General features: G+C 41.0%; 1 protein-coding gene across 1 annotated transcript in view; it reads left to right on the top strand.

Moving 5' to 3' along the window:
• The first annotated feature begins 4355 nt into the window (after positions 1 to 4355).
• The window catches only part of kif26ba (kinesin family member 26Ba), an 81947-nt gene continuing 72241 nt past the window's right edge, over positions 4356 to 14061 (top strand). Inside the window, 2 exon segments of the mRNA XM_034529528.1 lie at positions 4356 to 4983; positions 6343 to 6735. Coding sequence (XP_034385419.1) covers positions 4924 to 4983; positions 6343 to 6735 — 453 coding nt within the window. The 5' untranslated portion in view covers positions 4356 to 4923.

The raw sequence follows: 14061 nt of genomic DNA, 5'->3' as shown, positions 1-14061 counted from the left end.
AGGTAATCGCGGATCATAAACCAGCCTTAAAAACATGTACCGCCACCTACTGGAACGGAGTCAATTCAATTCAATTCAATTTATTTTGTATAGCCCAATATCACAAATTACAAATTTGCCTCAGAGGGCTTTAAAATCTGTACACATACGACATCCCTGTCCCAGGACCTCACATCAAATCAGGAAAAACTCCCCAAAAATAACCTTTGACAGGGAAAAAAGGGAAGAAACCTTCAGGAGAGCAACAGAGGAGGATCCCTCTCCCCGGATGGACAGAAGCAATATATGTCATGTGTACAGAATGAACAGCATTTACAAAGTTACATAAACACATTACATGAATATGACAATGTATGAATGGAACTCCAATCCATGAAACAGAAGGATGTAGAGAGGAGGGGGCGGGGCATCAGCAGGGCCAACGCGGGAGGCCGGCTCACCAGGCATCAGACACCTCCAGGTCCAATGGACCCTATGAGACGTGAAGTCACAACGACTCCGGGGAGGAAGCAGAGTTAATAAGGTGCAATGGAGAGATGTAAATTCATCCATAAGGAGAGAGAGAAGATGAGATAGGTGCTCAGTGTATCCTAAAACATCCCCCAGCAGCCTATAAGCCTATAGCAGCATATCAAGGGGCTGGACCAGGGCAAACCTGATTCAGCCCTAACTATAAGCACTATTAAAGAGGAAAGTCTTAAGTCTATTCTTGAATGAGGTGACTGCGTCTGCCTCCCGGACTGAAAGTGGAAGCTGGTTCCATAAAAGAGGAGCTTGATAACTGAAGGCTCTTGCTCCCATCCTACTTTTTAGGACTCTAGGAACCACAAGTAGCCCCGCATTTAGTGAGCGCAGCTCTCTAGTGGGGCAATATGGTACTACAAGCTCCTTAAGATATGATGGTGCATCACCAATCAAGGCTTTGTAGGTGAGGAGAAGAATTTTAAATGTGATTCTTGATTTTACAGGGAGCCAGTGCAGAGCAGCTAATACAGGAGTAATGTGATCTCTTTTCTTAGTTTTTGTGAGTACACGAGCTGCAGCATTCTGGATCAACTGGAGGGATTTAAGAGACTTATTAGAGCAGCCTGATAATAAGGAGTTGCAGTAATCTAGTCTGGAAGTAACAAACGCGTGAACCAGCTTTTCTGCATCTTTTTGAGACAAGATGTGCCTGATTTCTGAAATGTTACGTAGATGAAAAAATGCAATCCTTGAGATTTGCTTAACGTGGGAGTTAAAGGACAAGTCTTGGTCAAAGATAACGCCTAGATTCTTTACAGTGGTGTTGGATGCCAGGGAAATGCCATCTACAGAAACCACATCACCAGATAATTGATCTCTGAGGTGTTAAGGGCCCAGTAAAATAACTTCAGTTTTGTCTGAGTTTAACATCAGGAAGTTGCAGGTCATCCATGTTTTTATGTCTTTAAGACATTCTTGAATTTTAGCGAGCTGGTTGGTCTCCTCTGGTTTGATCGATAGATATAATTGAGTATCGTCTGCATAGCAATGAAAGTTTATGCAGTGTTTCCTGATAATGTTGCCCAAAGGAAGCATATATAAGGTAAATAAAATTGGTCCAAGCACAGAACCTTGTGGAACTCCGTGATTAACGTTGGTGGTCATTGAGGATTCATCGTTTACAAATACAAATTGAGATCGATCTGATAAATAGGATTTAAACCAACTTAGTGCGGTACCTGAAATGCCAATCGACTGATCCAGTCTCTGTAATAGGATGTCATGATCAATGGTGTCGAACGCAGCACTAAGGTCTAATAATACCAATACGGAGATGAGTCCCCTATCTGATGCAATTAGGAGGTCATTTGTAATTTTCACCAGTGCTGTCTCTGTGCTGTGGTGTTTTCTAAATCCTGACTGAAACTCCTCAAATAAACTATTCTGATGTAGAAAGTCGCACAACTGATTTGGGACTACTTTCTCAAGGATCTTAGAGAGGAAGGGAAGGTTAGAGATTGGTCTGTAGTTAGCCAACACCTCTGGATTAAGAGTGGGCTTTTTCAGGAAAGGTTTAATTACAGCTACTTTGAAGGAACGTGATACATGCCCTGTTAGCAAAGGCACATTAACAATATCCAGCAGAGAGGTGCCAATTAAAGTCTTTAAGCAGCCTCGTTGGGATGGGGTCTAAGAGACAGGTAGACGGTTTAGAAGTAGAAACCGTTGAAGACAATTGGTCTAGGTTAATGGGAGAAAAGCTATCCAAATATACACTAGGGCATACAGCCGTTTCCAAGGCCACTCCTCTTGATGACAGATCAGCAGTAGTTGAGGGCAAGAGATCATCAATCTTGCCTCTAATAGTTAAAATCTTTTCATTGAAGAAGTTCATGAAGTCATTACTACGGAGTTCTATAGGAATACACGGCTCCACAGAGCTGTGACTCTCTGTCAGCCTGGCTACAGTGCTAAAGAGAACCCTGGGGTTGTTCTTATTTTTTCTCTATTACTGATGAGTAGTAGGCTGCTCTGGCATTACGGAGAGCCTTTTTATATGTTTTAAGACTATCTCGCCAAACTAAGCGTGATTCTTCCAGATTGGTGGACGCCATATACTTTCGAGCTTTCGTGAAGTTTGCTTTAGGTCGCGGGTCTGAGGGTTATACCAGGGAGCAAACCTCCTTTGCCTCACTGTCTTTTTCTTCAGTGGGGCTATCGAGTCTAGTGTCATTCTCAGTGAGCCTGTAGCACTATCGACAATATGATCAATCTGGGACGGACTAAAGTTAGCACAGGAGTCCTCCGTCACATTGAGACGTGGTATTGAATCAAATGCAGAATGAATCGCTTCTTTAAATTTAGCTACAGCACTGTCAGTTAGACATCTGGTGTAGAAACTATTGACTAACGGTGTATACTCCGGGAGTATAAACTCAAAAGTTATGAGGTAATGAGGTAATGGTCTGACAGTCAGATATATGTCCGTTTCTGGTTACCAACATAAAGCGTATGGTTAAAAACATATAATGTTAAAATTAATGTTACAATGACAAATATGTAAAGATCTATGTTCAAATAAATTAAGTGTACAACTGTATTAAGACGATGTATTACTGCAGAGCCCAAATTCATCTGTCTATTCCTACTGTGACATGTCAACATGTTTTTTTTATAAATAAATTTAACGGCCCCCATTTCTATAAAGATTAAACTGTAAGAAATGGCACTCTTCCCTCAACATGTAGCAGTTCTAAGTGCTTTATTCACTCAGCTGCTGGCTGCCTGAATGTCTCGTAGCAATACTTTCATGACAACAGTAGAGGGCACTGTGTAACCGCTCATAATCGGCTATATTTTACAATACAGGGATCCTTCAAACACTCGAGTGACTCAATGCACGTTCCTCAACCTTTACAAGAGGACATCGACGTTAATGCAGAAATATTACTGCTCGAATATTGATTGTTACACTCTTCCAAAGGCTTGGCTCTTAAACATACACTCACACCTTTTCATAACTTTTCCTTGACTTGGCGCAGGCTGCACGTAATTCAATGGAAAGAGAAGCCAGTTGACAATTTTGACTGAAAGAGATGATTGCAGGTCACTTTTCCAACATGCACATCGGCCAAAAACTGCAGGAGTCAGTTCACTATTGAATGTTAAAAAGTGAGATACATCATGAGACAATTGTCTGGTTTGTCTACATCCATACAGTCCTCATCTCATTGCACCCAAGCTTCACGTAACATCCCTCTACTGCTTTTCTTCTCCTCCATTATTATTATTAGTAGCCTCAAATGTAGGTAGCCAGAGCCATAGCCTGTAGACATCCTGAGTTCATGAGTCCAAGTCCCCCCCCCCCCCCTCCACCAACGCACCCATCCCACTTTGACCAGATACCACAATTAGGTAAATATTGAGTTGTTTCGTTTTCTCTAATTTCAATACTTCATTTGAATTTTAAATTATATTTTCTGCCACTTATTTACTGCATTTACTTTAAGGTCTATCCGCTGTTTATTTACCTTTTCCACACAATAAAACTCCGATGGGGAAATAGTGAATCATTTATTTGGGGTTGACCTCTGGTAACCACTTATTCCCTGAGGAAAATGTACGAAGACTTATGTGTCCTCAGTGGTACTGAGACTGGAAGTGTCCATTTTATATACTGTATATTTCTTAATATTGTTCAGTTAAACGCACAATTACATATTGCTAACAACAACCCAGTTCCCACACTTCAAACAGGCAGTAGTCAGCCACTCAGCTAGAACCTCTGGATATCTATTGGCCTCTGGCTGATTAGGGGCAGGGTGGCCCCGCCCTCACCCAGATGTGCGCCTCTGTCCTGTCTCCTCAGTCCACTTCTGGCTTCAGCAGAGTGCGGAGCCTCCGGAAGTCAACAGGAGGGTACGGATAGTAACAACGAGGAACGGACTTCCATGGTCTGCGCCAGCCTGATCCCGCTCGATTTAATGAGTCGTGACTTTAATGGTGGCCCGTGAGACGGAATTTGCCCCAGGGGGGGACTTTAGTTTTACCTGGCCAACCCGGCTCAGACGCAGAGCTGATGGAGGGAGGCAGGGCTGAGTGCGATGCCAGTCCGGAGCGCTGTTGAGCCTCATTTAGCGCAGACTCGGCTGCGGAGAGGGAGCGGTCTGCTTTCTCGCTCGACCAGTGTGAATTCTCAGTTCGTATGTTTCTAGAAGTGATTCGAGATCTTTCTCCGAAGAAATTAAGAAAAAACAATCCAGGATTTGTATGCGTGTTTCTCGGCGACGGAATGGTGATGTAACCGGTTTCCACGTGCATTTGGAAGTGGCGTGAGAGGAGCAAACTGCAGCGTGTGCTTAATTGAAATCGATCCGGTGGTCTCTTTTTGAATGTGAAGCTGCACCAGAGGTTCTTTCTCCTCTCCTCCCTCCTTCCCTCCCTCCTCTCACCTCCAACATGACTTCACTGTCAGGGACCAAGGAGAGGTCTGTGAGCAGCCGGAGCAGAAAATATGGGGTAGGTTATTCATTCCAGTAGCCGAGGGGTGGACACACCCCTGTTACCTGTGGGTAAACATACATAAAAACTTATCTTCCATTCAGTGATGCATGCGCTTCACACCTCACAACTGCCCATATATAGTAGTATAGTTTGCTCCCCTTTGGCTGACATACATATGAAAACTGTTGAAAGCTCGTTATATTTTTCCTCTGTTGACTGAGTGCTTTGTGAAGATCACATTTCGCACATCACTGCTTTTGGTGTCACGTGTATTTTCACTGATACATCTCCCACATCGCTTAATTATCAATAACTGAGGACCAAGCAGTGAAATTGCACTCACACCTGTATCTCCTGCAGCTTAATTAGTGTTCATTTATAACATATGGTTGGCTCACATCATACCCACCTCTCACTTGGAGATGATTGAGCATTCCCACCTATCAGCCTACTCTGCTTCCTTATTATAGCCTTTGTGAGGTTAGATTAAAGGAGCTATAGTACCCAACCTCTCCAGCCACCACATCAATGAGTCTGCTCTCTTTGACTGGATCAGCCACAAAACATTACATTTTCAACTCCTTGCGGCTCATTTGATGTTCCCATGTGGTTGTCTGAATAGAGAAAAATAACATGTCTCCACACGGAATCTGACTTGTTCCTATTTTGATGGCAATAGAAGCATTCAATATGCAAACTCTTTGCCTGGGTCGTAGCACCATCACAGTAAATGTTTGACAAGTCTTCCTGTTTGTGTGTTTTCAATTGTCCGACCATTTGATTTAATTCCCCAATGTTAGTTTGGACCATGTGCCCGTGTGGCATTATGACTTTGTACTGTATGTTTAGCTTGTGAATGTCTTCCTCTAGCAAGATATTGACCATTTATCAATTGCTGGCAGGCTATGGATATTGATGCTGTGAGTCAAGTACATTTTTACAGCCAAAATCATTTGCTTTGATTCTCTCTCATGAATTTCAGATATTTGTTTGTAAGCACTCACAAACAATATACAATTTGTTAAATTCAACAAAACAGAAAGCACTGAATATATAGCTTTGTGGATATGGTGAACACACATCATTATTTTGCTTTACAGACAAAATGCAAATAGCATGACTTCTAATTAGCATGATACAAGACACGTGCCCTTACCCCCTCCTCATTATTTTATTCTCATCCCTGGGCAACCTGTTGTGTGTACCGGGGAGTGGGATATATACTTTATTTTCATGGAATTGCAAAACCTATGAGTAATTCATCCATTGGGATTTCATATTATTATTTACACCTGTGCTTTTTTTTTCTCCAATTAGGACATGCCAAAAAAAGATTGATCCTTTTTACTATCTTTCTTCTTTTTTGTTTTGCAGATGCCTGATACTTCCCCGACCAAATCTGCTTCCTTTTTCCCGGACACATGGTACCGAAAGGCCTACGAGGAAAACACTCGCTCCGGCACACGCCCCGCCCCGGAGGGTGCCGGCTCCATGCCGAGCTCCACGGGCACCCCGTCCCCAGGCTCAGGAATCTCCTCACCAGGGTCTTTCTCCGGATCACCAGGGACCATCTCTCCGGGGATTGGGACAGAATCGCCGGGTTCTCTGGGTGGCTCCCCGGGTTTTGGGACAGGATCACCAGCCTCAGGCAGCGGAAGTTCCCCTGGTAGTGAACGAGGAATTTGGTGTGAGAACTGCAACGCTAGGCTGGCAGAGCTGAAAGGACAAGCATTGAAACTGCTCATCCCTGGACCCTACTCCAGCAAGGTAAAAAGCTTGTCTTATGGTGTGTGTGTGTGTGTGTGTGTGTGTGTGAGTGTGTGTGTGTGTGTGTGTGTGTGTGTGTGTGGTGTGAGTGTGTATTTGCTCACCTAGTGGTGAGTTGGCTAAAATAACTTGTTCCTTCATTAACTGTGGCATTTGGACAGTGACACATATTAACTTGGTTGCTCATGAAAGACTGGGCCTCTAATCATTCTCTTGCTAGCTGCGTTGCTGTGTAGTCAGAGTTATTGTTCTCATAAATCATAAGGATGCTGTAATTTGTCCAACCCTCATTTGACTGGCTGAGGAAAAGAGCAGAGACTGAACAGCCTTTGGGATTTAAGATAATTATCTTATCTGAAGCTGTAAATCAATTACTGACACAGTGCCAAACACAAATAAATAGTCCGCCAGTTTACCTGAGTGATCAATTCACCAAAATCGATGACTTCACTTCGTTCAATATTGTTTTCTTCCTTTTGAGGGGATTAACATGGCGGATTACTGAAAAACATTGACCATTTAAAACAGATATTAATCCATATAGACTGCAGCCTTTTAAAAATGTCTTTGACAGGTGATGTATTTCTTCTTCTTTAGGTAATCCCTATAATAAATAGTAATTGTATTAGTACAGTGATTTTTAATCAGCAAATCATATACTATACAAATTTATCATAATGTGTATTTCTTTCTTGTTAAATACTGAATAGCCAGCCCACACTGAATAAATGCTTAATGCTTGTTGTGCTGTTGTTAAATCTGATAAAATGATCACTAAGAAATAACAACATTTTTGTTTTGACATTGGTTTGGCTGATAGAAAATGAGTGCTTATGCAAATACAAAGCATGACAAATAACATGCTGGAAGCCCTTCTGGCAGGGCTTCTGAGTTTGCATAATTTTATTTTAACATGTTGCCTCTGGGTTCAATGTTCTTCTGCTGCAGTTGACTGGATTTTACTTATAAAATGCAGTGGGGCCACGCACCAGACTTGGAGTTAATTGGTAACAAATAAGCACGTATTATGCACCATGGGGCTAATAAAGTGCATCCAGTGAGTTGGAGTCAGATATAGGGCTATAGTGGGACGGAGAGACTTACAGTACAGCCAGTTTAAACGGAGACTGAGGTGGGTTCTTCTCTTGAGCTCAATAACATGACAGTTTGAATTTGTTAGGAACTGTGGGGGTTAATGGCAACTGTTGGTGGGCAGACCACTAATTAAAATGTCATTTGTGAGGTTGGGTTTAGTTCAGGCTGATTAGAGCCTCCTCGTTGTGGTTAACTGTATTGCAATGTAGGATAAGCACAGGCACACATGTTCCAGTATTGTAATTGGTGTAGGAGTTGTATGTCTTTGTGGAAAACATCTCTGCATATAATATGAATTGAGCTGTGTATGTATTTAGCTGCAGACATAAAAAAGTGGCTTAAAGGTAACACCGAACTTACTACAATACTATGGTATGCAAACTAAAAACAGTTGTAGGGTAATCACAAACCAAAATATCTGTCTTTGGCTCAAGGATTTTGTCAGGATTGAGAGATTCAAACTCAAAAGTATGAACGAGAAAATGGACTGAAGAAGTGGGAGTTTGTACACAAGTGTGTAATACACAGTATGCAGCACACTGGGTGTTCTCATTGTCAGTAAACATTTGTAAAGCACATAAATTAGATCTTTCATGGTACGTGTACATTGTATACCTTGAAGACTTAGAACAAGCTGTGAAGGTTAATCTCACATTTGTAGTATATAATAGCTGCACTGCTGGGTTGAATTTTTGCCCAACAGGTATAATGTGGGTATACAATATTTGGGTTTCTTAAAGTCTGGTGTTTTTCTTCCACTCTTCTGACAAGAATGAACTGACCTTCCCAGGTGTTTTCTGTCGGGGGGGACAAGCTGAACTCATGTCCTTGGTGAAGCATGTGACCTAATAATCCTCCTCCTTCACCAAATGTGCCAGAGCAGCACTTCACTGAAATATATGTGTGGGTGAGAGAGAGAGAGAGAGAGAGAGAGAGAGAGAGAGAGAGAGGAGAGAGAGAGAGAGAGAGAGAGAGAGAGAGAGAGAGAGAGAGAGAGAGAGAGAGAGAGAGAGAGAGAGAGAGAGAGAGAGAGAGAGAGAGAGAGAGAGAGAGAGAGAGAGAGAGAGAGAGACCCTTCCTGTTGTGCTGTCAGCATGAGGACCCATGTTATTCCCACAGGACACTGGGACATATGTGACCCCTCACGGCTAGAATAAAAAAACACATCCACCAAGCACACACACACACACGCACAGAGCTGTGAACCATGTAGACCTGTCATGCTTGACCCATGCTAGGCACGCACGCACACACACACAGGGCTGTTAATACTATGCTAATGATGACCTTCACCAGTCTTAGCGTGAATATTTAGCTGTTTGGATGTCTGCAGCTCTGTGTGTGTGTGTATGTGTGTTGTGCTTGTCGGTCTTTAGCATGTTAGTGTGGCAGTTTGTTAGAGTTTGTTAAAGCACACACACATACACACGTGTCCATGTAATAATTTGTCACGATGCTTAAATGTCATGATATTTGATGTGTGTGCTCATCCACTGTTTTTGCATCCTGCTATTTGAGTCTTAGAGTAGGCACCTCATTCATTCATTCATTCATTCAATATATACACTGGATATATATATATATATATATATATATATATATATATATATATGCACGCACGCACGCATTGCATCTGTAAGTTTAATCCATTTCAGGTCGTATTGTCACTGCTGTTACTCAGGAAGCTTGTGAGAAATAGAGAGAGAGACAGAGAGACAAAGCTAAAGAGCAACAGAGTGCTCTGTAGAGGGATTACAACAGCAGTCATTTTTCAGGTTTAGACTCACAAAATGCACACACACTTGTAACCACAGGACTCAAACGCACATCTGGCTACACAGCTGTACTCACTTAAGGCCTCTGCCCCTGCTCTACTGGTGTGTATATTTGTGTGTCTGTCGATGCATTCAACCCTCATATCCACACCCAAATCAAAAATGGATCTGTTTTTGGTTGGTCCAGTTCTGCCCAGGAAAGTGGGTCACTCTGTGTGTATGTGTATGTTTAAGTCACCAGCAAAGTATCTGTTTCAGATCAGCTGCAAGTCAAAACCATGAATGTTTATAAAGAGAAACATATACTGTTCCACTTAAGAATAAAACCAAAAAAGGACATGTTTGTAAATATATTCCCTTCCCGAGGACCTCTTTCTGGCAACTTGAGATGTATTGAGATTGCTTTCATCTTGAAGTTTTTATTATATATATATATATATATATATATATATATATATATATATATATATATATATATATATATATGCACTTCAAATGTTGATATTAGCAACCCAATAATGTGTCTGCCTCAACTTGACTGTAGACTAAACCGCTGCAAGCATCTTACACAGTACATATATGTTAGACATTAATGCACATTACTACGGCTGGGATCACAGATCCAGTGCAGTGACATGAGAACCTACAAGCTGCTGTGGCATTCACCCTTTTTTCATAAAAAAGTTCAACTTTAGGCTTGTTACTGAAAGCATAGGGTGGTCCATACAGAAATATCCTTGCAAACAAACCAGTTTCCTTTTCCAAGATTAACTAAACAGTTTTTATCATGTTTACCGTTATAAACATTATCAAATAGCCTGACGAGTAAGGCTTTGAACACTCTTTTATCTTAGACAAAAAAACTGAAAACCACGTACTAAAACAAAACCATTCTGGCTCTAAGTAACTGTAAATGGTATTTAGGTTCTGGAAATATTTGACATTTGGAGTTTATGTAAGAATTAATGTTGTGGTAGGTGGGAAATGACTGCTTCCTCATATATTTTCTTTTCTATTTTCTTTAGATTACAAACCACTAAGCAAAGTATTTGTGTCACTTTATTTAACAGGACTTCATCTGTGAGAAACAGACAATTAATAGTAATTTGAAGTATTAAGTGTTGAGTTAAAGCAGTAGTATCTAGGAAATAGTGAGACTTCTAGTGCAGAAACAAGACTTTTTAAATCATATTAGTCAATCAAAAGAAAATGAATCAATAGCAACAATGATCTATTAATCATCAGGTATCATTAATTGTACAAAAATGAATGGATTTCTTTGTTGGTCAGACAAAACAAGCAAGATGCCACTTTGGGCTTTTGTAACTTCATTCATGCATTTTCACCCTTTCCCAACATTGGACAGAAAATAAATGGAACAGAATAATCAATAACGGAAACAATTGTTTGTTGCTGCCCTTCAATATAATTGTCATACATTGCATAATTTAATTATTGTTATTACCATCATCATCATCATCATCATCATCATCATCATCATCATCATCATCATTATTATTATTATTATTATTGATATTGTCATTATTATTGATTATTATTCTCTAAATATAAAGAGTGACACTTATTCCGCCGTATCCTTTCAGTTACAGAATTCACAAGTATTAACTAATGTTGTCCAACTAGGGGAAGAGGCTGAGGTTGAGAGTTTATGATCAATCTGCAGTTTCAAATGCCTTTTCCAATCAAAGAGGGTTACAATCTTGAGGATAAAATCAATTTAACTAATACCAGTCACTTGGTGATTTTCACCCCAAACCAGTAATTAGTCTGTAATTAGTCTACTTATCAGATCAAATGATGGAGTGTTATTGCTCTGTAGTCTGTCCTCAAAGGGATGTATTTCTGCACACAGGTAGCTAGCTATCCTGTAATAACCAAATCCCATAACACTACAGAAGCAGACCTCCAGTAACCACGGCAGCTGGTGTTGCCACGGCAGCGACATGTGACAGATGTGAGCTGCATACATATCTCCATCAGCGTTAATGGGCTCCTCATAGCTCTGTGCGTGTTGGTGAGAGGCAGAAAGAGGGTGAAAATATATGGAGTTTATGTGAATAAAAGCGTCTGTTGGCATGTGTGTGTTTTTTGGCAAGAGGTAAGAGAGAATATAGTATATATTTGGTGTGTGAAAAGAAAGAAAGAGAGCGATCATGCCCTCCTGATGCATTTCAGGTGTGAAAGACATTACCATATAAAGAGGTGGCTTCATCAATAACAGCAAGACGGTCTGGATGGAAGGAGGTGTGTGTGTGTGTGTGTGTGTGTGTGTGTGTGTGTGTGTGTGTGTGTGTGTGAGCGAAGGCATGGATGTTGATGCAGGCTGAATTGAAGAGCTTCCCTCTGGGTTTATGTCAGCTTGTTTCAACCCCACATGCACACATAGCATCTCAAGATCTAGTGCTACTTACTGTACCTTCTCTATTTCAATTTGATAAGTTTACTGGTACTTATCAGAAACCAAATTATTAAAACACTGTTATCAACACATCTCAACCAGTAGAGCCCCTTTGGGATGAGGTGGAACCAACATGAACATGCTGCTTAAGATCTTGGAGGAACAAATTTGCATCGACCGAGATCCCTATGGAATTTTCTTAGCACTTTATGTCATCTATACCTTGAAGAATATACACTGTTATGGAGAAAAACTTGGTTCAACCCAGTACCAGTTCGATGAACGTTTGGCCATATATTATTATTGTGCTGTTTTCACCTTTTGCTTGCCCTCCAACCCCCTCACGTCTCTTTCTCTCCTGCTTTAATGTCTGCATATCACTTGCAGATATTATGCAGACACACTAATACACAATATCTTTGTCTCTGTTTCTTTCTCTGACACTTTTCTTTTCTAAATTTGGATCTGCAGAAAGAAGAATGAGAGAAACACATGTTTACATTTAGAGGAGGAGAGGGAGGGAGGAAAGGAAGTATGAGGAAGAGGAAGAAGAAACATTTGTAGGAAGAGAAAAGAAAGAAGACAGTTTTCTTTAGTAGTGCCATCATTGTCTTTACAGCCACTGTGACACACTTAATTAGACTAACTACCCCAGCCAGCCACAGTCAACGCACTGTGTGTAACCTGTCTGTCTATAACAAGACGTTGCAAAAGGCTTTACCTGTTCCAAAAGACAGCATATTGAATTTGAGTTTGACAATGTGTAATTAGGAAATTTAACACCAAACCAAACATTATTAGATCCAATAGATGGATGTGCAAAGTACCACGTCTTTCTTAAGTGAGTACCATTTTTGGTTTGCTTTATGTTTACTCTTGAACTACACTCCCTGCTTATTGGCGTATTTTAAAATAAATGAAAGGGTTTCAAAGAAATGACGGTTAAATATGCATATAGATGAGGCGACATCTCAGTGGTCTACTGGTCTTGATTTTGGCTGGGGAATTTTGTCATCACCCCTGCCTCTCTCTATCCCCTTATGTCCGGCCTTTCTACACTGTCATCTGTAAAATAAAGGCAACAATAAGAAGACACCTAAACTAGCACACAATATATACTCACACAATACACACACAAAGGCAATCTGAGGTTCATATAAAACCCACACTGACCTGTGTGTATGTGTTCTACAAAGAGCACACTGCACCTGCTGGAGTGGTGAAAGTGGCAGCGGCACCTGCCGCCATGAGGTCCATAGCTACCATGGCAACTGCTTCTCCATCAACTCCACAATACAGAATTAAGTAGAGAACACTATACAGTTGTTATGCACCTGTCTCCTCTATTTGCCTCCCCTGTTTAGATGTTCATATATGGTATTTTTGTGTTTGTGGTGATACAAAGTTTGAGATTTTTAGATATGCGGTAACCACATACAGTTTTTTATTTTCGTAATTTTGTTTAATGTGCGTATCTGCCTGTCTGTCTATCTCTGCCTATCTTATATTTTTGTTGATCAATCCATCTTATCTCTCTATCTGTCAGTCATGCAACATGTGCAGTGCCTGTTCAGACGCTGTTTTATTTTTTCTGTGTGTTATCCTCAGTCTTTAAAAAGTTTTAAATTCCGAGCCAAGATGAGAAAATGTTCCAGTAGCTGCAGGTGCTAGCTCCAACACCCAGTGACACTGTGAAGTCTCGCTCACTGAATGGGTTTTTTGAAGACCTGCTAACCACGCGTTTAATATTAGCCAACCTGCTGTCACAAGCTGATATATCGCACAAACATACCTCACGCACACATGCGCTGTCACAGGCTCCCACAGGCTCCCACAGGCTCTCACATCAGATATCAGATATAACACATCTATCACACTGCAACATCTCACACTAGGAACATCTCATGGCAGGCTGAGGTGGGTGTGACAGGCATGACGCGTATTTGTGTGTGTGTGTGTGTGTGCTTTACTTTCTCTTTTTGAAAACTAATTTAAGTTTTCAACCAGCAAAGTTTTCTGCCACATTGATTGATTAGT

Source organism: Cyclopterus lumpus, chromosome 3, assembly GCF_009769545.1.
Source record: "Cyclopterus lumpus isolate fCycLum1 chromosome 3, fCycLum1.pri, whole genome shotgun sequence".
NCBI lineage: Eukaryota > Metazoa > Chordata > Actinopteri > Perciformes > Cyclopteridae > Cyclopterus > Cyclopterus lumpus.
Note: the sequence above shows the minus strand (reverse complement) of the source record. Positions and strands in the feature narration are given on the sequence as shown.